General features: G+C 39.3%; 1 protein-coding gene across 1 annotated transcript; it reads left to right on the plus strand.

Moving 5' to 3' along the window:
- The first annotated feature begins 8,325 nt into the window (after nucleotides 1-8,325).
- LOC146310568 (sodium-dependent lysophosphatidylcholine symporter 1-B-like) lies at nucleotides 8,326-22,621 on the plus strand. The gene is made up of 12 exons (XM_084742703.1): nucleotides 8,326-8,438; nucleotides 10,402-10,530; nucleotides 11,937-12,061; nucleotides 17,092-17,215; nucleotides 17,318-17,548; nucleotides 17,651-17,741; nucleotides 18,836-18,954; nucleotides 19,771-19,854; nucleotides 21,548-21,631; nucleotides 21,733-21,845; nucleotides 21,930-22,073; nucleotides 22,311-22,621. Exons 1-12 carry the CDS (start codon nucleotides 8,355-8,357, stop codon nucleotides 22,489-22,491), a joined length of 1,509 nt encoding a protein of 502 aa, XP_084598829.1. The 5' UTR covers nucleotides 8,326-8,354; the 3' UTR covers nucleotides 22,492-22,621.
- Nucleotides 22,622-23,234: the final 613 nt, after the last annotated feature.

The raw sequence follows: 23,234 nt of genomic DNA on the forward strand, positions 1-23,234 counted from the left end.
AAAAAATCTTTGCTCCCATAAAATTCAGATGAGAGTTGGGTACTTCTCCTTCTTCCCCTCCTCTTCTTCTCTGTTCCTTCATTAAAACTCAGAGATCTTTTCCTCATTGTTGGGGTAACAATGCTTAACACCAACAATAGCCAGCTCCCTGAGTCACCTCACAGCTTAACTTCAAGTGCCCGCCATTGTCCTTTATTGCTATAGTAGCATATGTGAGAGGATGGTTAAAAAACAGGGGGGGGAGGTGCAGGGGGTTGTGGCCTACCTAAGCAGAGTCCTCATGTAGTCTGCAACACCCACTCAGCCGCCTCAAGAACATCGGACACAATGCAGGCCAAGAATTTGGATAGTTTATCAGGGACTGTCCCCATGTGCTACACAAGGGGGAATCCTCCTTTTCCCCACGACCTCTGCCACACAGGAACCCCCCAGACCCTCACCTCTGACCTCCCCTAACCATATAAAAAAATATCTGTAGCAGGTTTAAAAGTGGGACCAGTGACCCGGAGCCCCAGAGAAAAGCAATGCAGATGAGCAAGACAACATAAATAATTCACACAAGTGTTATTGGTCCCCGGGGGATGTAAAACAACATATTCTGACCCCCACCCCCTCAAAATACCATGACAGTGTGATCAGCAGGGTGTTGTAGCTTTACCTGCTAACAGCTTTCACATACCTAAGATGTATATCTGCCAATGCACGCATTACATCAGACTTTAACAGTTGATGTTATCACTTGTCTTTTCGTTTCCTCCTCAGCAAAGTGCTGCATTACACAACATATTATTAGAAATAATCACAGTGTCCTGACCTGACTTTAGCATTGAATTATGAAATACTACTGTTAATATTCACATGGAAACCACATGCGTGAGTTCATTATTAATAAAGGACATAATCATGCTATGAATTATGGTTTCTTACACTAGTTTCATAATACTAGTGATGTCTGTACTGCATCTCAAAGCAAACTGAGGATAACAAGTAAAAGACTTTAAACATGCTGCAATGAGTGAGTACTTTATGAGAAGTACTAACATGATATTAACTACTGAAGAGACACATCCCTGGAGTGCAGCCATTGCTTCACAGCAGCACAGATATGGACTGAGTTCAGCTGCCACCTGGTGTTTGCTACGTGTAAATAACCGATTCAGAAGCTGATTTCTTCCCTCACGTTACTGCGATGAATGGCTTGACAGTGGTAGAGACAGTGTTCAGATTCTTTATTTGAAAGTATAATTACAACAAGGTAAAAGAGTTATTGATCAAGATATATTTAAAGCATTTTTAAATTTAATTTGCTATAATTTCAAATAATAAACTACCAACTACCAACCTTCAAAAATAGTTTGCATGGAGTAAAACATTTCAGGTTAAACTGACCGGATTATTTACACTGAGTCAATGAAGACGACTTAAAACAAACATTTAGAACATCATAAAAAGATTTGTTTGTCCTAACCTTCAAAAAGTTGTTTGGAGTTAAAAGTACAGGTTAAACTGAATAAAATATTTACAATAACAATTACAACAAATATTTTTGCGAGATTGAATACCTGAAAGTTCATTCAATGTTTTTTTTCAGTGTATCAAAAATCAAAGTACTCATTATGCAGAAAAATTGCCCTTCTGAGTGTTATTTTATTATCATAACTTTACATAGTTTATATATTGTTGGGTGGTTGGATCTATAACAATACATCATATTTTATAAGATAAGCAATAGTTTCTTCATGTGAAAACTTAATCAGCTCAGTAACTGTGATGTTAAACACTTGTACTCCAGTAAAAACTGTATTATTTTTAACAAGCTTCACTAGCATGAAATCAGGATTTCAAGAGGCAGGGTCCACCTCTTCTGGAAATCCCTGTAACTAAAAATGTTGTGATAAAGATCAGTCTTCAGTATTATGGTGGCACTATGAGATTTGACAGGTCTATAAGGGATTCCATTATATTTTCCAGCTACTATAGTTAAAGCTATTAAGTTAAAGCTGATTCACAAGATTAAAATTTGGAGAAATAAATGCTCATTCAAATTATGTTTTATGTACTTAGGTTGTATTTTTTCTGACTTTTCTTTACTTGTTTTATTGTGAAATGCTGGATAGTTGTATCTCTTCATTTTATTAAAACTATAAATATGGAACAATCTGAGAAAGAAACATCACTTTATTTGAACTACTCCCTGTAGCTCAGGGTCAGCGTCCATGACCTTGTGTTATAAATCAAGTAAGTACAGTTCCTGGGGTAAAAATTGAGTACATGTAGTAAACTAGCAGAATGTTATAATCACAATTGTTATTGTAAATAATAAATATCTTAAATGTTACCGCTTGTGTGATTCTGTTGGAGGAGATTTAGACTGTTTCAAACAAAGTAAATAAGCAGTTTTTCTCTTTTTACGGTCAGTATCAAAGAATTGTGGTCTGCCCAGTCTCATCCTTAAGTCATGTTCATCATGTGAAAACGTGATAAGGACTGTAAAGCAGAATAGTGGCTCAAGATAAACAGCGATATGTATCCTGACAGTTATTCCAAATTCAGATCGACCGTCAGTTGACAGTTTGAGTTTTTTTTTTTTTTTTTACGCCTCCAGCACAGTGTTGTAGCGTTGCATTGATGTCCAATAGATGGTGCCATAATGACAGTTTTACCCTGTACTGTGTGTAAAGGATTAAAGAGTGTTCACTTTTTCTTCAGCCTCCAGTGGTGCAAAGTAACTAAGTACATTTAACCAAGAACTATACTTCAGCACAATTTCATAGGACTTTACTGGAATATTTATAATTTATGATGCTACACTACTTATCAGATGTTGATGATAATGACGATGACAATGATGATGATAATCATTATGCAAAATTAAACCAGCTGGTAAATAATTCCCCAATCATGTCAAATAATTACCTTGTCCAGTGGATCACAAACTTTTTCTGTCATGACCCCCTTTCAAAAGTAAAAAAAAATTCATGCCCCACTAATCCCACAATTTTTTGCATAATCATTAACAATAATTGGGGATGGAACAGATTTTTTTTTTAAAAATTATTTCCCCTACATAGATCATATTCATTCAACTTTATGTCGCTCTTCATTTCTCCCCTGGTCTTCCACACACACCCCTAGTCCTAGGAGGAAAATACTGTCCTCCACTTTGCCAACATTAGCTGTCATAAACTACAGGTCATATCAGACCAAGTAGCAGTAAAACCTCTGAGTGTATTGACTGAACAAAGGTGTGTTTTATTGCTTAGAAGTTAACATCAACCATCAAGTCAACAAGAATCTACATATTGCCACTTTAATGTTGTAAATCTTTTGTAGATATAGATTTAACAGAAAAAAAATATCAGACATCTGTGAAAATCTGTGACTGCGTTCATTTCTGTTTGACAAAACCGAAATATCCCCCAAAGAGGGCGACAAATAAAGTGGTTATTTGTACAAATCCTGTTAATTTCTACTTTAAACATTTAGTAGAGCTAGCTACATTTAAAAAATACTGAGGTAAATACTTTAAACGTTCTGAAAAGTGGAGGTAGATTCATGAGTTTGTTTGTGTGTGTGTGCGTGCGTGTGTGTGTGTGTGTGTGTGTGTGTGTGTGTGTGTGTGTGTGTGTGTGTGTGTGTGTTTGTGTGTGTGTGTTTGTGTGCATGAATGTGATTAAACTGTAAGACGGATGAAAGGGCCTCAGAGATCAAACTAGATTTTAATTGGCTGAACAATGGCATCTGGCTTTACAGTGAAGAAACCAGGTGGTCTTTACTTGTTGGGACCCTACAGATCTACACTGTGATTAAAATAGGAAATTTTACAAGATAAACCATTATACTTTCATTAAGACAAAAGCTACCTTCAAAACGTAAGTAATGTACTGACCTGAAGTGCTCAGAATCATTTACATAAAGTGAAAAGATTGGTTATTTCCACTCTTGCTGGAAACAAAAATCTGCAGGATTAAGATGTTTTAGGTTATTGTATGTCATAAGACCTGCTAAGTTGCCTGTGCTCCCGTCAAGCCAACCATGTCCGCTTTGTTTCACTGTAGCTGGGTCAATATACAAAGAGGGGAAAACCAGAGAGTGATATTAATAAGCCTGCAGTTTACAGTTTCCTCTCATCCTTGTTTTTAACAGAGGACATTTGAACTAGTCAGAATCACTTGGTTTCATTAGTCGTATAGAAACATGTCTTCAAGGCTTTACTCCTTTGCTGTCATGTTTTACAAGGTTAGGTGGAAATAATATATATGCCAGGTTTGTGCAATGTGTTTGTATTTAAACTTCTAATCAGCAAAGCTGTTGAATGATAGAGGTCAAAAAGAGACATCAGATTTAAAAATGAGAGGGACAGAGGAAGGGCACATTTTCTCTCAGCCATTTGCCCTTCTCTGTTGTTTGATACGTGTCTGTGTGTGCAAGTAGCGTCAAGGTGTGTTTGTGTACATGTAGATTTGCAAACTTGAGGAACAAAGTATCCCTATTGAGAAAGGAGGCCATAAACAAATAAAGTATTAACTAGTCGGACTAACTGCCAGTATGAGCAATACTCCCCTGCCGCATTTTGCCAATAAAGTGAAGGTGTTCTTGTGCCAATAAAATGTTATAGATAAAGGTCAAAGTCAAGTCAAATCTAATTAAATACTTAGATACATTTTTTAAATGTTTTAGTTTGCCCATATCACAGTAATGAGAATTCAAATTAATGGTTTTGAGGTCAGGTCAGTACATTTACTTACGTTTGAAAGGTTTGGTGAATATTCTCTGAATGAGTGTGTCTGTTTGTGAGTCATACAGCTGTGTATACTCTAATTATTGCTGCTTTTTTTCTGTCAAAATAGTATTTTTTTCAAAGATTTCCACTGTCACAGAGGTGTTTGACTGTACAAACCCAGCCTCCCTCTTTCATTCATTTAATCGCCTTCTTGAAAAGGATTGTAATATTTGTGCAAATCCAAAAACATGCTGATACCAATTGTTTAAAATAATTTTTGAAAGTGCCTCCCTCTGATCACACATGTGAGTTTTTCTCATGTGCATGTATCTCTACCCCAGTCCTGCAAACTGTTGGCTATTTGGTTTGTTTTCAGCACAGGGCAGAAGAGGTTGTGTGTCACAAATTGCTATAAAAACCATATTCTGGATTTGCTGTTTACGTGTCCAAAGAATTCTCCTAAAACCAGAATAACACTAGCATATCCCATATATACCATATCAGAATATGCTCCATTCAGACAAAGGTCCAATTCAGAATATCCAACCAGAAAGGCAGTGGTCTTCAACAGGGGGTCTGAGATGCCTACAGCCCCTTCAGTTACTGCAGGGAGCCTCCAAATTCTTTCCAAGAATATTGTTTGTATTAAAAGCAATTTGAAGCTGTTCCTAACAGTCTACAATCACCAAATCATACTTTAAATGGTGCTGAAATGTGTGCCACTTTCTGCTGTGCAACACAAAACATTACACATTAACCTACAAAACATGACAACTAACAAAAGGCTTCAACTTTTCAGACCGAAGACGATCACAGTGTCGACGGGTAGACAACGTTGAGCTTCCTGTTGGGTTTAGGCGATGGCTCCAAGATTTTTTTGTGTGACTGGGCACGATACATATGTGTACTGATTGAACACAGGGACTGCTTGGTTGAAACTTTGTTGGGGGCGCTATGGAGCCAATTTGCAACATTGACTGAACGTTGGCCTGGAGATGTGTTCAGACCTGGACTGTTAACATGCAAGCGAACATGCAAACTCCAGGCAAATTTGACAATATACACTTAAGTTAAAGCAAGTTCACCATCGCCTCACAATCTTCACAATACAGCATTACCAAATTCTTAAGGCCTTTCTCACCAAATTTGAACATAATATGTTTAACCTGCTGAGAGGAGAACAAAAAAGTGGAAAAAGTAATTAAAATCTGTACTCAAGTGCAAGTACTGTTACATTGCTAAAATATTACCCAATTACAAATAAAAGTATTGATGTTAGAAATATACTTCAGTAAAAGTAGAAAGTATTTGACTCAAAAACTACTCAGAGTATTAGTTACTTTTAACCGTTGAGGTCACAGTCACCACTCCAAACTAGGGTTGCAAATTTTGTGCGTTTTCTGGAGACAGTATTTCAAAACGCTAACAACCGATTAATCAATTATAATAATAAATTATAAGATACATGACACATTTTATTTTCCTAATTTTCTTTTTTTTTTTACCTAATTTTTTCTCATTTTAAGTCAAAGTTTAGGTTTCCTTATTCAACAAATGGCTCCATGACTATTGATGAAACGTCAATGAATACATTTCTAATTGGGTAAATTCTTAATATCAATTAATCGATTAACGATTTATCATCAACATCCTCACTCCAAACTGTGCTGCTGCACCGCTTTGTTTTGTTTTTCAGTTGTAGTCTTGGTTTTCATTGGCTAGTTTGTGATCAGATCACCTGATTGGCTACAAAAATGCCGATGAAAGGTCCTAATTCAAATTAGGAACTTGTTTTTTTCCGCTGCAGGGACCAGGGTCTAAATTAAGCTCTGAGGATGCTGTTTGACCTCCAAAAAAGTCTGTGCTCGGAGGGTAGTACCTCCCACAAGTATAGGAACTTTGGGGTTGGGGCTTGCAGTGCTGAACATTTGTGATTGGTCCAATACTTGCAGCATTTTATTTCAACCACCATTTTTAAAAATCTGCAGCCACAAACTAGTCTGCTTGTGTTCATTGTGCTTTGACACATTAACAGTTACAGCAGAAAGCAAGCAAAAATCTCCAGCAAGTTAAGCGAGATGAACATTTGCATGAAGAAAAATGTAAAACCAGCCATCATTTTTTAAGTCCTTCAGTAGACTAATTTGCCTCATCATGGGTGGAAACATCGTTAAAAGCCTGTTTTCCCCCAAAAGTATAAACATACATGAGTACAGAATAAGGTGTGTATTATTTTCTGATATTCTACAGATAAGCTCAAGGTAACAAGGCAAACAGACAAACGGGAAGGTCCATTCAGTCTGTGGCAGAGAACCAGAGGACAGACAGAATGACATGAAGAGGTATGGCATCAAAACAAGTGAATGGGAAGTTCCCAGAACAGGTTATGCCAGACTAGGAAAAGCCTGACAGATTTTTGATTACATGGATTTTGAACTCGCCAGCCACATCAAGAAATTTTAGAGAAATCGTTGTAAAACCATAATAATAATATAATAATATACTTATAATATAATATATATAATAATAAACTTATTTAATTTAAATGGGTGTATATGAATGGACATATATGGTGACTATTATTTGAACTAAATAAACTTTTATTTTGCAGGAAAATCAAACAGGAATCTGGTTTCAGAGAAGCTTCAAGTTTACACACACTCGGAGTTATCCCAGGTTCAAAAATAGACTATACCAAAACTGGCATATTGGCAGGAGAGGCCTTCTTACTTACTTGCTTTGGTGTTCACACTCACCGTGACTGTACCAAAAAGAACAGGCTTTTTCTTGTTCTTTTACAGTAGGTTCTCACACAGCCTACCTATAAACGATGGATTTTAAACTGATTTTATAGCTGGAGTTAATCACAGGTTGCAGTTCCTCTTCTACAGATTTGAACAGGCTCATTTCCACCAAGTTGACAAATGTTCTTCCCTTAGGTTATGGATAGTGAATGATAATTAAATATTAATTTATAATGCACTTTATATTTAATTAATGCTCTATTAATTTGTTTTTATGTTACTGTAATTTTGGAATATGTTATGTTATGTTATGTTATGTTATGTTATGTTACCTTATCTTTTCTTGTCTTATCTGTATTGAATTAGCGCAGGTAAAGGTGGTGTAATGATGGAGGAAATGTATCTTTAGGTGATGGCTAATGATTTATTTCTAAATCGAGACATATATTTTACAATATATCTATTCTAAAGCAAATAAAAATGTTTATAATATGTCACATAAAAATGCAGTGACCTTTAATTTTAAATGTTTAACGTGTGTTTTATTATCACTGCTCCACACAGTTTTGACCAGCTGAAGGATACCGACGGTCAGTATTTCCTGTGGATGTGGAAGCAGGATTTCCTCCGGCGCGTGAAGCTCACAGCATTCGCCAGTATGGAACATTCGATGGGCACGTCATTGCCCATTGAAATGACGTAGGCGGCGTAGTAGAATGAATGAGACACAAGAGAGTCGGCTCAGAGGCAGTCGGCACGCCGGGAGAGACGCTATGATGCTGTGAAACGAACTTTTTGACCCCCGAAACTGAAAGATATTAACGATATATGAGTAAAAAATATTTATATTATATATTTATATTTAATTACTTCATCTTGAGAGCAACATGGCACGAGGAGAAGGCGCTGAGCAGTGCGCGGCGAGTTTACTGTCAGTCAAACCGGTAACTGCCGAGATAAAGACAGTAAAGGTAAGAGAAAGCTGTTTTATATTTGATTCATTCGGCGTAAAACGAAACAGGTTTATGTCTCAGTCCACGTTTATTCGGGAGCGTAAAAAGGCGCCTAAATTAAATTGAACTCGTTACTTCCTTTCACCTCACTTGGCGGTTTTGTCCACCTGTTCTCGGGCAGCTGCTTGTCTTGTGAGGCTGGCATACCGGCTTTAAAGGGACAATGTCTTCATTAAAGCTGACGTTTTTAAATTTTTGGTTCGTCTTGTCAAATACATCAGCCTGTAGTGATGACAGATGTGCAACAGAAACGTGACGTGGTGACCAGCTACTGTCTGGAGCTGCACGACTGATGATTCATTTGGTTTGAGAGTCTGACATTTAATATATGTTCGACAATGATATTTGTAATAAATAAAATCCGAAAGCACCCTCTTGGAGTGCTTACAGAGAGACTTCTGAGTATATTAAACCAGTCTAACAACCAAACGGGCATCTGAGTCAAATAGCCTCTAAATGACTCCCAAATGTTGGTGTTTTATATGATAAAGTGTGACATCATTGCTTTTTTATCTATCTATAACCTAAAGTACCTCCCACATCAAGTCTCTTCTGCCATCACAATTTTTCAAATCAGCAATATGAGATCTCAAATAGAGCAAAAAATATATACGTATATAAAATGCTGCTAACAAATTAAAACAACCTGCATTATTTTGTGCTGAAAGAAAAAAAGTTGGCCCATATTGAGCAACATATAACCTGATACTGATATAGCTGTCATAGGCCAATAATATTCGATATTAGATAATAGACTGTAGTCACAACATAGCATTATACATGATGCATTGTTGTGCTCCAGAGATACCCTGGCCTACATATCATATTTTCTAGATGCTTTTTTGGCACAGACCCCAGGAAAACTTACATTATCGTTATCATCGTCATTCTAAAAAAAAAAAAAAAAAGGGAAAATAAAATGCAAAAATGACCATCCCCACTAAAATCATGACTCATATTGCAATCACAATGTTTGTCAGAATATTCACAAAGTGTGCATAACCTCAAATGTTTCTCTAGAGTTAAGATGACATTACAGACTAAACGTTGAATCATTTAATCAAGAAAATAGTCAGATTAATCTATAATGAAACCTATGATGGCAGTTCCAGACTTAAGTGTTTCTTACTCAAATTTTGAGTCCACAATCTGCAAGTTTCTCCTCACCAGTCGTCAAAGTTCGTCTTCAGATGGGTCCTTTATGTAGCTTTAGTTCTATTTTTAGTTTAAGATGATATAATTATACCAGTGTGGACTCAGCGTGCTGGAGGACTTGGCGGGAGAGAGAATATTATTCATTCCTAATTTCTGAGGAGGCAGCAGTTCGCTCACAACATGAGGTGATGCTGCTTTTGTGTTTGGCGGATGTGAATCAGGCTGTACAGATCCCCCTTGCTGACATCATCACACCATTACAGGTGGTTGGCTGTGCCTGCAGGACGTGAAACTGTCTGCTGACTGTTGGCTACTCAGCATGAAATGTCACACTAGCACCAACATCCTACTGCTGGAGCCAATAGCAGCCCTCGAGTCTATGATGTGGTGTGTGAGAGTGTGAACTACAGTAACCTCATTGTTTCACACAGCTGTCAGACTGCAGCGTTGTTGGCCCAGGATTTGCCTCTAATCTGACCTTCTGAGCAGTGGGGTGAGAGAAGTTAGCCAATCTCAGTGCCTCATGGTAACAGGTTGTTTAACACAGCATCAATTTTGACCAGAGGTTTTGACAAAGGGATGGATGAGGGTGGTTAAAGCTCATGACTACAGGAGAGACATACAGATAATGATGATGTACCGCACCGCTGCCCACAACATTTTATCCTAGTTTATAGCTCCTCTGGGAATATGAGCATTTCATCACTGTTTACAGTCAGACGCACAAACTAACATGATTACACATCTTTTCTGTCTTGTGTTCCAGCCAAAGGAGCTAAGAAATCGTCTGTCTGTGTGGAGCAAACTGTGCTATGCCATCGGCGGGGCTCCCTACCAGATCACAGGCAGCGCTCTGGGCTTCTTCCTCCAGATCTACCTGCTGGATGTGGCTCAGGTGATTGACAAGAGACACAGAAAATGTGGAATGCTATAAGAGTGATATCACTATCCTTGTATATAGATCTTTGACTGAATAAAGGGATAGTTTGGATTATTTGAAGTGGGGTTGTTTGAGGTACGATGAGGAACGTGTATTACTTACAGTAGATGCTGGTTGACACGCCCTCCATTTGAGGAAGTGCAGGAAGGGAAGGGAAGAGGAAGAGGACCATCAGCACAAAAACTAAGCAATGTACTGCTGTGGACAAGGTCAGCAGCAAAATGTATTTTAGCCACTTAAAAAAAGGGCTACCCCCCAAAAAAAAATCAGATTTGGCGTGTTTAGAATATCTTCTCTGCTTTACCTTGACAGATATCCTCCTAAATATATTTAACCAACCAAATTCAGTTGGCGAAATCAGTAATTTTACCTCACAGTGCATGGGAGTTGCTGGTTTACTGCTGCCTCAATTGTTAAGTTGGTTTGTGTTATTGTGTGACTTAGGTGTTTTAAAAGGATAGTCTGGATTCACAGAAGTCACACAATAACACAAACAAACAAACCACTTGAGACAAAGGTAGACCAGCAACTCCAATATTCCATGAGTTTAAATGACCGATTTCATCTATGGAGTCTGGTTGGTGAGGAGAGAGTGATATTTGGCTTATATAACAGTGGTTTTTAGGTCAGCCTTAAGTGGCTAAAATACCATTTGTTGCCAATCTTGTTCACTGAAGTTCATTGCTTAGCTTCTGTGCTGGTGCCCCTCTCTGCTTCTCCTAACTGGGGGCACGCTGGCCACCATCTACTGTAGCTAATACACTGACTATCAGTAAGTACCTCATTCAACTCCACTTCAGATAATCTGAACTATCCCTTTAAGAAGAAAGACATTTTGTGTAAGTGGAGTTACAAATGAAATGGCCTTTTGTTTGTCATCTATTTGTTTATTCTGCTTTTACAACATGGAGACTGATTTCATTCTGTTTGTATTTTCCCCCATAGTTACACATACTGATTAGTTTCCAGGCCAAAGCTTGTGTTCGCTCTCCTCACCCTCAGATTACTTTAACAGTCTCCAGCAGTAGCCGGTCAAGCGCATTAACCTGGACTCCTGCTGCTTTGTTTTGTTACTCAATTAGCAAATTAGACTTTTCTACTGTACACACTAGGAACTTAAATAAAGACCATTCAGCTCCAGAGATGAGATAATTAAAGTGGCTTTGAATGCTACTTTGTTCTTAAACAAGTGACACAGTTGTGTCTTTCACTGCTGTTGGACTCTGAGAGCTCTAATAACCTCATTGGTGTCATGGCTCTTTTGAATCATTCCCCAGCAGCAGCACTGCCATATGAGGTAGTGTTTGAAACCCTCATTGTTTGGTTTCGTGTCTCACCCTTTTTCCACTTTCTCCCTCCAGCTGGATCCCTCCCATGCATCTATCATCCTTTTCGTGGGCCGGGCCTGGGACGCTATCACCGACCCCACAGTGGGTTTCCTGGTGAGCCGCAGTAAATGGACCGGCATTGGCCGCATGATGCCGTGGTAGGTGTCTGAATCTCACAGTGGTCCGTTAATTCAGGAGAGGTTCACAAAGGCAACAGGATATTAAGCTGGAAACGAGTGGATATATGAAATGTGAAGCAAATGTACTGATAAAATGCAGCTCATGAGCCATTGGCAGTAACCATGGCAACAGGGTTGGAGTGGCAACTGATGAAGAAGGTGGTAAGGGTGTAAGGATATAGTCTGTATGAAACAGGGTGTAATGTGATATGTGCATCAGACATCCCTCTGACTCAAACTAAACATACAATTGTAAACTTTCTAATGCACAAAAAGTATCAAGTGTCAGTTTATCTTCACTTCTTGCTAGATGCAGATGTGCAGTGGAATCTACCAGCTGTTTTAACTTGAAGTCAAGAGACACATGCTTCGTTTTTTGAATTAGGGCTTTGGCGGTATGACAAAATTTTCATATCACGTTTTTTTAAAAAAATCATATCAGTTTCACGGTATTTGACGTGAAACATGCAACAGTGTTCTTACCCACATTTTCTTCTACTGAGAACAGAATTACTGCAGTTGATTGTCTTCAAATAGCCCATTTCACTGTCACAAGGACAGTATCATGTTTTTTTTTTGTATGTCCAGACAGGTAAAAGCATGACCCCTTCAAAGTATGGTTACCATCACATGGACGACTATACAATTAAACGTCCCCACCCACGCTAGTCGGCACCAGAAATACTAGTCTGTGTGTCAGGCTGGAAGCTAACGTTAGCCACACTGTGTGTCAGGCTAACAGCTAACGTTAGCTCTGGGTCCTTTACCTGCAGACACTGTGACCCTCTTCGGTCTAAAAAGGTGAAGCATAAGCATGTAAGGTTTGTCCTGCACAGCGCGAAGTAGCGCGCATTTCAGCGGCATTTAAAATACGATTTGGCGATTGTAGACTGTGATTAACGTCTTCAAATGGCTCTTAATACACACAGTATTTTTTTCGGACAGTGTTTAACATTATAAATTAATAAATTTTGCCTTGTGTTTTCTTAGTGACTATTCTAAATTAAATTTGGCATCTAATCAACAGAGAAATTAGTTGTCAGAAACATCCCCAGTACACACGCTCAAGCAAGCATACCTGTGGTGTTGGTGTGCAGCAGTGAAATGGGTCCCCGCTGAAACACTGCCGCCGCGCACGTTCCGGACGTTGTTTGGGCTATTCACTGGTATGGCGGTAAATGAAAAATTCATATCATAATGAAAATAAAGATCGGTTTTCGGTACGAACCGGTATACCGCCCAGCCCTATTTTGAATTACCTTGGCATTGTTTTGGAACTAAATCAGTTCATCCATGTTGACCTGTTTGGCTGCTGGTCATCTCATTCATTTTGAATGGGGGTAGTGCATTTAGGCTTCAGCCCTTCAGCGGACTGCTCCACGGTCAGCCTGAAATATCTCTGAAACCTGACACTACTCAGGTGAAGTTCAAGGACCAATGATGATAATCTCCCCAGCTGTGTTCTCGCTTTGTTTATGTTTTTGTACCCAGCGTCAGTGTCTTTATGCTGCAAAATAGCGAGACCAAGAAACTTCCTTTGGTTTTTGTCCATTTGTTTGAAAGTGGGAGATAAAAAGAGTGAGAGACTGTGCAGTTGTGGTTGTGCAAGGTAGAGACTGAATAAGGTGTGGCAGCACTGGTGGCAAGAAAGCCTGTGAATCAGATGAATTAAACATTATTTCCTGATTGTTTCACAACAGTTATGTCATAAGCACAAATAAACACCACTGCACACAGCTGAACAACCCTGCAGCTTATTATTGCAATGTCTGGTTCTGTCTGAATTGTCCTTAGCAGTCTTCTTCCTTGCCTTTGTTGGTACATTACTTTGTGTGTTACCTCCACCTGTAGATCAGTAGAAACCATTGACAGGGCTGTATTGCTACATAGTTTGCATATATCTGTATAGAGATTAGGGCTGATCTCAATACTTCAAACCCTCAAAGCTTCTACCATTTCCATGGTAATCAACATCCAAAGTAGTATTCAGAAAATTAGTTTTTTAAATTTTTTTTTTTTTTTTTTTGGTCAAAAGACCCGTACATGGAGCTCCTCTGTCACGTTAAATTAGTCTGAAAACCCACGCACATAAATACAAGGTGTGTGGACATGACAGGAGCCCACAGAAAAGTATCCTCGCAAGGGAGCATTTCTGCTCCTTGTGCACAAATACACAAGCTTGACCCTCCTTACACACTGTGGCTGATGTCTCCCCTCCTGTCCTTGTCTCTCATTAGACTCCTAATTATAATATCGCATAGTATATCATTAAATACATTTGAGGAAATTCTGACTGAAGCTTCAGTACCCCAAAATTGGTACTTGGGACAGCCCATAGAGATTGGCAATATGGATCATAAAATCTGATATTGTAGTATATATACTATATTCACTATATATATCACAATATAGTAAATTGGTAAAAATAAATATTTCTATATTAAATGACCAGATGGAAATATTTGCTTTTGATTAATCTGGCAAATTAAATACATTGAGGCCAAAATTCTTTCATTTTATGAAGCAGTTCTGCTCAATGCTCAATTTCCATGATTTGAGTTGTCTTCAAAGATCTAATAACCAAAGATATTTGAGATCTTTAACTTTGTAAAAGTAAAGCATAGTACACAGTATCAGCAGTCCTATGTATGTGTGAATGTGTTTGACCACGTTAGCCTTGTGACATGCTGGCGAACAGTCAAGGGTGTCCCCTTACTGCCAAAAGCAGGCTGACATTGGCTTCAGCTCCCTGCAACCCTGAACACATTAGATATGTGCTTTGATATATTTACAACTTCAACACTGAAAGGCTCAGCAGCATGGAAAATTGGAGGTTGTAAAACTGTTCAAGTCACATGGTCTGCTTCGTACAGCTAATATGGCCATGAGATGCTGACAGTTGAGCTTAAGGAGGCAGTCAGTTTGTAACAAAAGATGACCTTGACTTTCTGCTCCTAGAGTGAAAGGGATGCAGCTTCTTTTACATGAAGACTGACAGAGTGTGAAATATGGCTGCTGGATGCGAACATTTGAGCTCAGAAGCCGTTGCTTAAGGCCATGATGCAGTTTCCTCTGGAACAGATCTAAACCTTTTACCGCCATTTTTTCTCACATGATGTCACAGTGATATCTTGAGCATCGTGCGTATTTGAGTCAGACATGCCGGCTGGGCACGAGCTGCATTTGAGGAGGGGGAAGGGAAATTTCACCAGCTTGTGCTGCGATTGGTCCAACCCACAACACACCATCAGCTTCAAACACAGGGGTGTGTCAATCTATGTGTGTGTGTACGTGTATGTGTTTGATTTCCTAGACTGGTTGGGAGGGGATTACACAGAAGCAGAAGCAGAGAGAGGTTACTCTGTGTCAAGAGGCATACTTGGTTGAAATAATGGAGGTCATTGTTTAAAAAAAAAGGCAACATGTACATGATCTTCTGTGGCCTGTGCAGCTTTTCAAATTGAAGCGAAACAACCAGGCGTTGGATAAAAACCCATAGATGTCTTTTTATGTCCTCACTTGTCCTTCCTATTTCTACCAAAAAAGATTTACATAAAGATTTTGTGACGGGACAGGAGACTAGAATGAGGCATTTTGCTTTGTCTGTACATGGAAAATGTTTTATTTGAAACACGGTAACATTTTTTTTTTTGTTGTAAATTGACCTCGTGTGCCTTACTGACAAATGTGACACATAAAGAATGTGTACTTTAATCAGCCATGTCAGTGTGTGAAACTGTCGCAACCTGGCCTCTATTTCCAGATAAATTAGCTCTCATTAACCTAATTCACTCCGACATTATCAGGGAATCAGGAGGTAGTTTTTTTTTTCTTATTTCCCACGTGTGTCGCAGGGGTGGGGGGTTTCATATGACCATGTGAGTACAGAAGTGTCACGTTCAATAAAGAAACATCTCTCTGTGTGCATTGATATGGCCCTTGTGGAGATTCGGTACTTATCTCGCTTGCATGACAGCTCAAAAACAAAAATTTGAGGCAAAAATATTGATTCTAGATGCTAGATTTGCTGTCATTTTACAGCACTGCAGGAGGGTGAATTCAGAGAGTGCTGCTCTTAAATTTAAAGGGCCAGTGTGTAGGATTTACAGGGATTTATTAGCTGAATATGGCAGAAATTGAATTAATATTCATAAGTATACTTTCATTAGTGTATAATCACCTTAAAATGAAAATTAAAAAGACTTTTCCATTATGAATTTTGGCCACGCCATACATATTGAATCTCTGTGGTTTGAGGTTTAGTTTGTCTAATGTGTCCCTTTTTGTAGTTTCAGGATTCTGCTTTATATTACTGTGTTTGATGTTCATCTACATCCAGACAGGAATGGTGTTAAATTGCCAATAAGAGACATATAGTTTCCTGTTGGCACAAAAACATCTTGTAATGTTTTTCTTCAAACTCATAACTGTAGCGGCTTGTCCAAAAGAAAAAGTTTTAACTAGACTGTTTCTGTATAAACACAAGTTTCTGAAGTGGCACCAGCTTTTCCGACTGGAGTCAGCCAGAGGGCATATAAAGCTGAGGAGGAGGCTGTTGAGACTTAGTGGGGGTGAGAGCGAGGTGGGCCAGAGTGGCCTCACTGCTGGGCGAGCCCGCCCTCGTCTCTCTGTGCGGCCCAGACTGAGCCTTTTCTCCACACACAAGCTCTAACAAGGCGGGATTAGGGGGATTATTCACAAAGCGGCATGAGAGAGTAGAAAAGACTGTGAGGGAGGAAAAATGAAAAGGGGGGTAAACCTACAGTAACAGTTGGCAGATTTCATTAAACCAACTGTAAACCAGCAGGAAACAGACAGACAGGCTGGCTAACCCTAACCCTAACCCTCATGATGGCCAGTGTCAAGACCAACCACAAATGACATTATAATACAATGTTAAAACATAAAGCTAAACAGTTTCTTTAAGTCTGATAATGTCAAGTTGCTACCATCTTTTTAAAGTTGCCTTCATCATGCTGTCCTCTAACGATCCCCCTCCCACTTCCCAGGATCCTTTTCTCTACTCCGTTTGCGGTGCTGACATACTTCTTAATCTGGTACGTGCCTCCATTTGAAGAAGGGAAGGTCATCTGGTATCTTATCTTCTACTGCCTTTTCCAGTCAATGCAGACGGTTAGTATGTCATGATGACTCTCCACAGTTCTCCACAGTTATCTCTCGGTCCCAGTGTGTGTGTGTACACACAGCTGACTGTGTGTTTGTGTATGTTTGCAGTGCTTCCATGTGCCATATTCAGCCCTCACCATGTTCATCAGCAACGACCAGAAAGAGAGAGACTCTGCCACTGCTTATCGTATGATGGTGGAGGTGCTGGGTACAGTTCTGGGCACCGCAATCCAGGGGCAGATAGTGGGTGGTGCACCTGAATGTCCCACCGAGCCTGAGGTCATCGACAGCAGAAACTCAACCAAAATCAACATGTCCAATGCTACACTGGAAGAGACTGTGAGTCTTTTGTATTGTGCCAGATAATTTATATTTACAGATATTTAAATCAGTGTTCACATTAATGTTAGTCAAAGCTAATGCTGTCTTTCCTGTCCTCAGAAACAAGCTTACTTGATTGCGTCAGGGGTCATCTGCATCATCTACGTCCTCTGTGCCACAGTCTTGTTTTTGGGTGTGAAGGAACACCAAGGTATGAATCCACAAATTAAGAGGGGAAGTTGTCATTTGTCCAGTGCCAGTGTGGAGTATTTATATAAAGCAGAAGTGTGGACTGAAGACACATAACTTGGACTTGAATCAAAGTTGAGTAATGAATCCGAGGAGTTTGGAAATGAAATTATGTTATAAAATCATGTGCTGCTGCAATTAAAGTCTTAAAATAACTTTATTTATACAGCACCATTAAAAACAGAGTGCAATATAATGACAGAAAGTCAACCAGTAAGGCCTAAACAAAAGAAAAATAAGCTTATGTTGAAAAAATAGACTAAGGTAAAACACAAAGCAAAAGACACAGAACATAATAGTGACAAGATCGAACAATGGCCTTTTAAAAATATCAGTAAAATCAAATCTAAAATGAACAGGGAGACAATGCAGGGCTGCCAGGACCGGGATGATGTGATATTGTCTGTTAAAATCAGTAAGAAAGAGACCAGGTCCTGCAGGTCCTGACATTGGATATATATTCTCTGAATCAATCCGACAACAGCCAATCACGTTGTGTGAGCAGAAGGGAGAGATGCAGTTGTCAGTGGAGACCAACAGACAGATGATACCTCAGTTATCACACTGGAATGTAAAGATAAAAAAAAAAAAAAACAGATGGCAACAGGCAGAACTTTTGGCAAAAAAGTGATTGTGATTGTGTCATAAGAATAACATACAAAGGCACATCTGATCATTTTGCTTGTAAATTTAGCACACTTTTGAAAATTTCAAAAATGTATTAAGTATGTTGACAGCTGTGTAATAACTTTTTGAATGCAAAATTCTTTGATTTCATTCAGGAGTTAGTTGCTAAGATTTGAGACTGACTGGCGTCTTACAAAACCATGTCTTTCTCCCATCTCTGATATGCAGTTTTTATCAGTTGGCCTTTCAAAAGATTTGGCCTCCTCCAAAAAAATGCCAGAATGTGGTGCCACTTTCTGGCAGGCACTCATAGGATGTCTCAGAACATAATGTTTCACCCTCTCTCTCTGTGTCATGCAGTAAATTCCTTTCAGCAAAGATGTTCAGCTATCTTATCTTTGTTCTCTTCTCCTCCGTGTTGGATTATAGAGAGCGGAAAAAAAAAATCCCGGTCCCTCAGCTTCGGTCAAGGCCTGTGGCTGGTGATGACTCATGAACCGTACATCAAACTGGTCACTGGCTTCCTCTTCACCTCACTCGCCTTCATGGTAATAACTTTGTTTCGTTATCGGTCTCATGTTGGGTACAGCGGTTTTCTTTGTATTCATTTGATTAAAGTCACAGTTGAAAGGATAATTCAATATTTTGGGAAATAACTTCTCAACTATGAAGCTAGCTGGACAAATATATTGGCTAGCTCATATTACTGGCCCAATGGTCCTAGCACAGCTACATTGGTATTGATTGGTATGATTTAATGTATATTTGGTCCTTTTTTTTAATTAAAGTTGTTCTATTTGTGTTTGTTTTTATTTATAATTATTAATAAGACAAATTAAAGTATACAGTTTCAGTGCCCTGATGTCATTTTAGATTTTATATACATAAGGAAGGTGCAGTGAGTGGATTATTTTTGAAAAATAAATCAGGGTAATAATGACTTGTTCACTGTACATGTACATCTTGCTTAATACACAGCTGTTTGCTAAAAAAAACACACATTTGACACAAAATATTGATTTAAAAATGATTTCATTGTTCCTTGAGAGTCTATGATCAGGAATGCGTACGTAGCAGTGGTTTGTTTTTCATAGCAACAGTCTGCTCTTCAGAAATAATAGACCTTCGGATACTGCAATTTACTATAATTGACTAATCAGAATCGAGAATTTATTTAACAAAGCTGTGTAATATAGAGGCCAATATGTATCAGAATTTTTACTCTCTGATATCAGTATTGGCCTCAAAAGTGCAGTATTGGTTTGGCTCTGTTAAATCTTAAAGTTTATTTCACAAAATGTCGAATTGCTCTTTTACCTGTGACTGCAGTTTGCATAAAATAACTTCTTCATTTGTCTTTACAGCTACTGGAGGGAAACTTTGCCCTTTTCATCACCTACGCGCTCGGTCACAGGAACGACTTCCAGAATATTCTCCTGGTCATCATGGTGAGTGTTTCTAATTTCCTCTGAAGGACTCTTCACCTCCCTATAAAAGCTCTAATCAGTGTGAGGTCTGGAGGACATCAGGACAATCTGCAGAAGAAAGCCCTGTTCCACTGTCCTTGTGGCGACAGAGTAAGGTCCCAGTGTTTGTGGGGCTTTTCGGCCTGTACTTGGAGACCTTTCCTCACGCGAGGAGATGCATGCTACTGGTGCTGAAAGGGCAGATTTTCAGGGTGAGAGGAGGTGTTGTTTGGGCTCCTGGGAACCTGTCTCCCAGTCACACACTCACATGGTGTTAGCAGGAGATGTAGGGGAGAGACAGGCACACAGTGGAGCTTTTGTTGCTCAGGCGATCCCTCACTGCCGCCATGGGAACTGCAATCATTGGTTGCACCCTCCTTTCCATCTTCCTCGCTACTTTCTGCTCTGGTGCCTTTTCCCTCTGAGTAGGAGTGGAAACATTTTTGGACACAGTGTGCCATAATTGGAGAGGTGGGAGCTGAGTGAGAGAAAGGGCATATTTTCCGCTGTATTCGCCCACAGTTGATGTTCTTGTTCTTTCTCAGGCTGCTGAGTTGGCTGGCTGTGTGGCCATTTAACACTGGTTGACCAAGTTTGGCCCAGAGGTCAAGGGTTGTTCCCCCCTGCTGGGTTAAAACAGGACCACACAAAGCATATTGTGGCCTTGATCCCTTGACCTCCTCCTGCAGTGGTCACTTTAGTCTATCCGGTTCCCACATTTTTCACAATGAAGCCACGTTAGAATTGAGATTGATTTCAGTGAAGAATTAGTTACTTTTGGAAATGACCATTTCACACAGTTACTTTAATTGTTAATTATAACAAATGATTATTCTGTAAGTACTTAGGTTTCAGCCAGGATTTTAGACATATTGAGAACTTATGGTGCTTAGGGCTTTGTATTGGCATGGGTTAAAATTCATTATACTGCAATATATTACAATACTGTAAGCAAGATAATATGTTGCTTACTAATATATTTTGTTAGAGGGGAATATAGGTTTTATGTCATCATGTAAATGTTAAATCAGGCCCTTATAACAAAGGTGACAACAGTTTTTTTCCAAATGTGGAATCTATGACAAACAGATACAAGTAACAGTAAAACAAAGCAATAACATGGTTTTATGAGACCTTTAACCTGTATTTCAAACCGAAAGCTAATTTTATAATACCTGATCATTTTATTACCTTTCTTATCTCAAGGAACTACTGTTGCATGTTTGCATATTTATGCAAATGTATGTATGATCTATATTTATATGTGATGTTGTAGCTTGTAGTGTGATGCAGCAGCTTGGAGTCCAACACAAGTATACCTTACCTCACCTCAGACTTTTTTTTTTTTCACACTTGATTTCAACAAAATTCAAGTTAAACAGTAACAGGTTGCAAAAACCAGACCCAAATGACATACAAACAATATAAAATGTGTATAATTATAGTATAAAATCCGCTTAAAGTTAAAATTAAAAATACAAACAGTCAAAGAAAGAAGCTGGAGTTGTGACCTTTACAGTATGAGCAACAGTTTAAACTTAATTTAACTTCCATGATGAATAATCAAACATCGATTAACTGTGTAGATCCCTTGTGCTTTTGCAGTTTTGCTAGCTTGTGTAATGATATTTAATGAAACTAAAATACTGATAATTCTATGTCATGTTTTTTCCAGCTATCTGGGAGTCTAACCATCCCTCTGTGGCAGTGGTTTCTCACCAGGTTTGGGAAGAAGATGGCAGTTTATTTTGGCATATCTGTAAGTAAAAAAAAAAAAAAAAAGCAAGGTTGTTTTTGACATTAGTTCAATGACAGAATGGTGTTATGGAATTCCTCACATCTTTCTGTCTCGGTCTGTAGTGGGCGGTGCCTTTCATGATCCTGATCGTATCCGTCAAGAGCAGCCTGATCATTTCCTACTTGGTCTCAGTGGCAGCAGGTGTAAGTGTGGCGGCGGCTTTCCTCCTGCCATGGTGAGTTTATCTACAGAACCCATCACTGGATGTTTGTTGATTGTGTCTTGAGTTTCCTTCTAAATGTTGTGCTTGTGCTTTCAGGTCAATGCTTCCTGATGTAGTGGATGACTTCAAGGTTAGGAACCCAGACATCCACGGTCACGAAGCCCTCTTCTACTCCTTCTATGTGTTCTTCATCAAGTTTGCGTCTGGCGTATCCCTGGGCATCTCTACACTCAGTTTGAAGTAAGTGCAGCCACCTCATAAATGATTGTCATGTGCATTTGTGTTTTTATCCTTAAAATTTTGTCAGCGCTCACTTTATGCACACATGGCAGTGATCTCTAACACTACATAAGAGATTAGAGCTCATCAGTCCAGCGGTCATGTGGTCAACAATCACATAATCCTTCACTTAACACTCTTGCCAAACTGTACTTGCATCAGCTCAACTTCTCTCCCTCCATCTGCATTTTTGCGCAGATTTGCCGGCTATCAGACCGGGGCCTGCTTACAACCTGCGGCGGTCGGTTTAACCCTAAAGGTGCTGGTCTCTCCTGTGCCTGTGGTTCTCATCGCTGTGGGACTGTTGATATTGAAGACCTACCCTATTGATGAGGAGAGGAGGCAGTGCAACCGAAAACAGCTGCAGGACCTGCTGTGAGTGAAAAGTGAAATGCACGCACAAACACTTAACGCACGATGACAACAAGGCCGTACCGAATGCCTTTTCGTTTCACATTCCAAGCTTATTTTGAGGTTTTTGAATGAAGTTTCAAATATCTACAACATATATTATGGCCTAACAATAAATTGTCAAAATGCTCAAGATAGACACCTCTTGTGGTGCAGCAGGACTCATGTGTGACCACATTAAACAAACCAGTGAGGTGCTAAACTCAGTTGCCCTGAGGTTCATTCAAATGAGATCTTTAAATAAAAACCTGTTTTGCTCTGGTGTTGACATGCATTATTCACCCTGCGTAGACAAGCCAAGTCCTTTGTGTGTGACTCCTGGCTCTTCTCCCCTCCTTTAACAGAGACTCTGAGTCTGAATCCTCAGCGTTCGGAAGCAGCGTGTAGCAGCAGAGGAATAGCCAACCGCCACTGCTGCTTTACTTGTTTCCACAAGCTGTTGAGGTACGTGACCACCAACTATCTGGACTGATGGAGGAGGGACCACAGACCACTACTGCTGCCTGGACATCCATCAGCGTGAAACGGCTCCTTCCAGTGTCTCACACAGGTTCACGTCGCCCTCTGGTGGCCGGCGTCACCTCGTGTGCGGTTCAAGTATTTTCCATTGTCCTTTATCTCCAGCTGTGTCTCAATTAAACTGACAAAACTAAAAGGCACACAGTTTACAAATCTGTGCAGTGAATCATTTTGTCAAGCACTGTAGAGCTA

The sequence above is a fragment of the Lutjanus erythropterus genome, chromosome 18 (genome assembly GCF_056507025.1).
Source record: "Lutjanus erythropterus isolate fLutEry1 chromosome 18, fLutEry1.hap2, whole genome shotgun sequence".
In the NCBI taxonomy this organism is placed as follows: Eukaryota; Metazoa; Chordata; class Actinopteri; order Lutjaniformes; family Lutjanidae; genus Lutjanus; species Lutjanus erythropterus.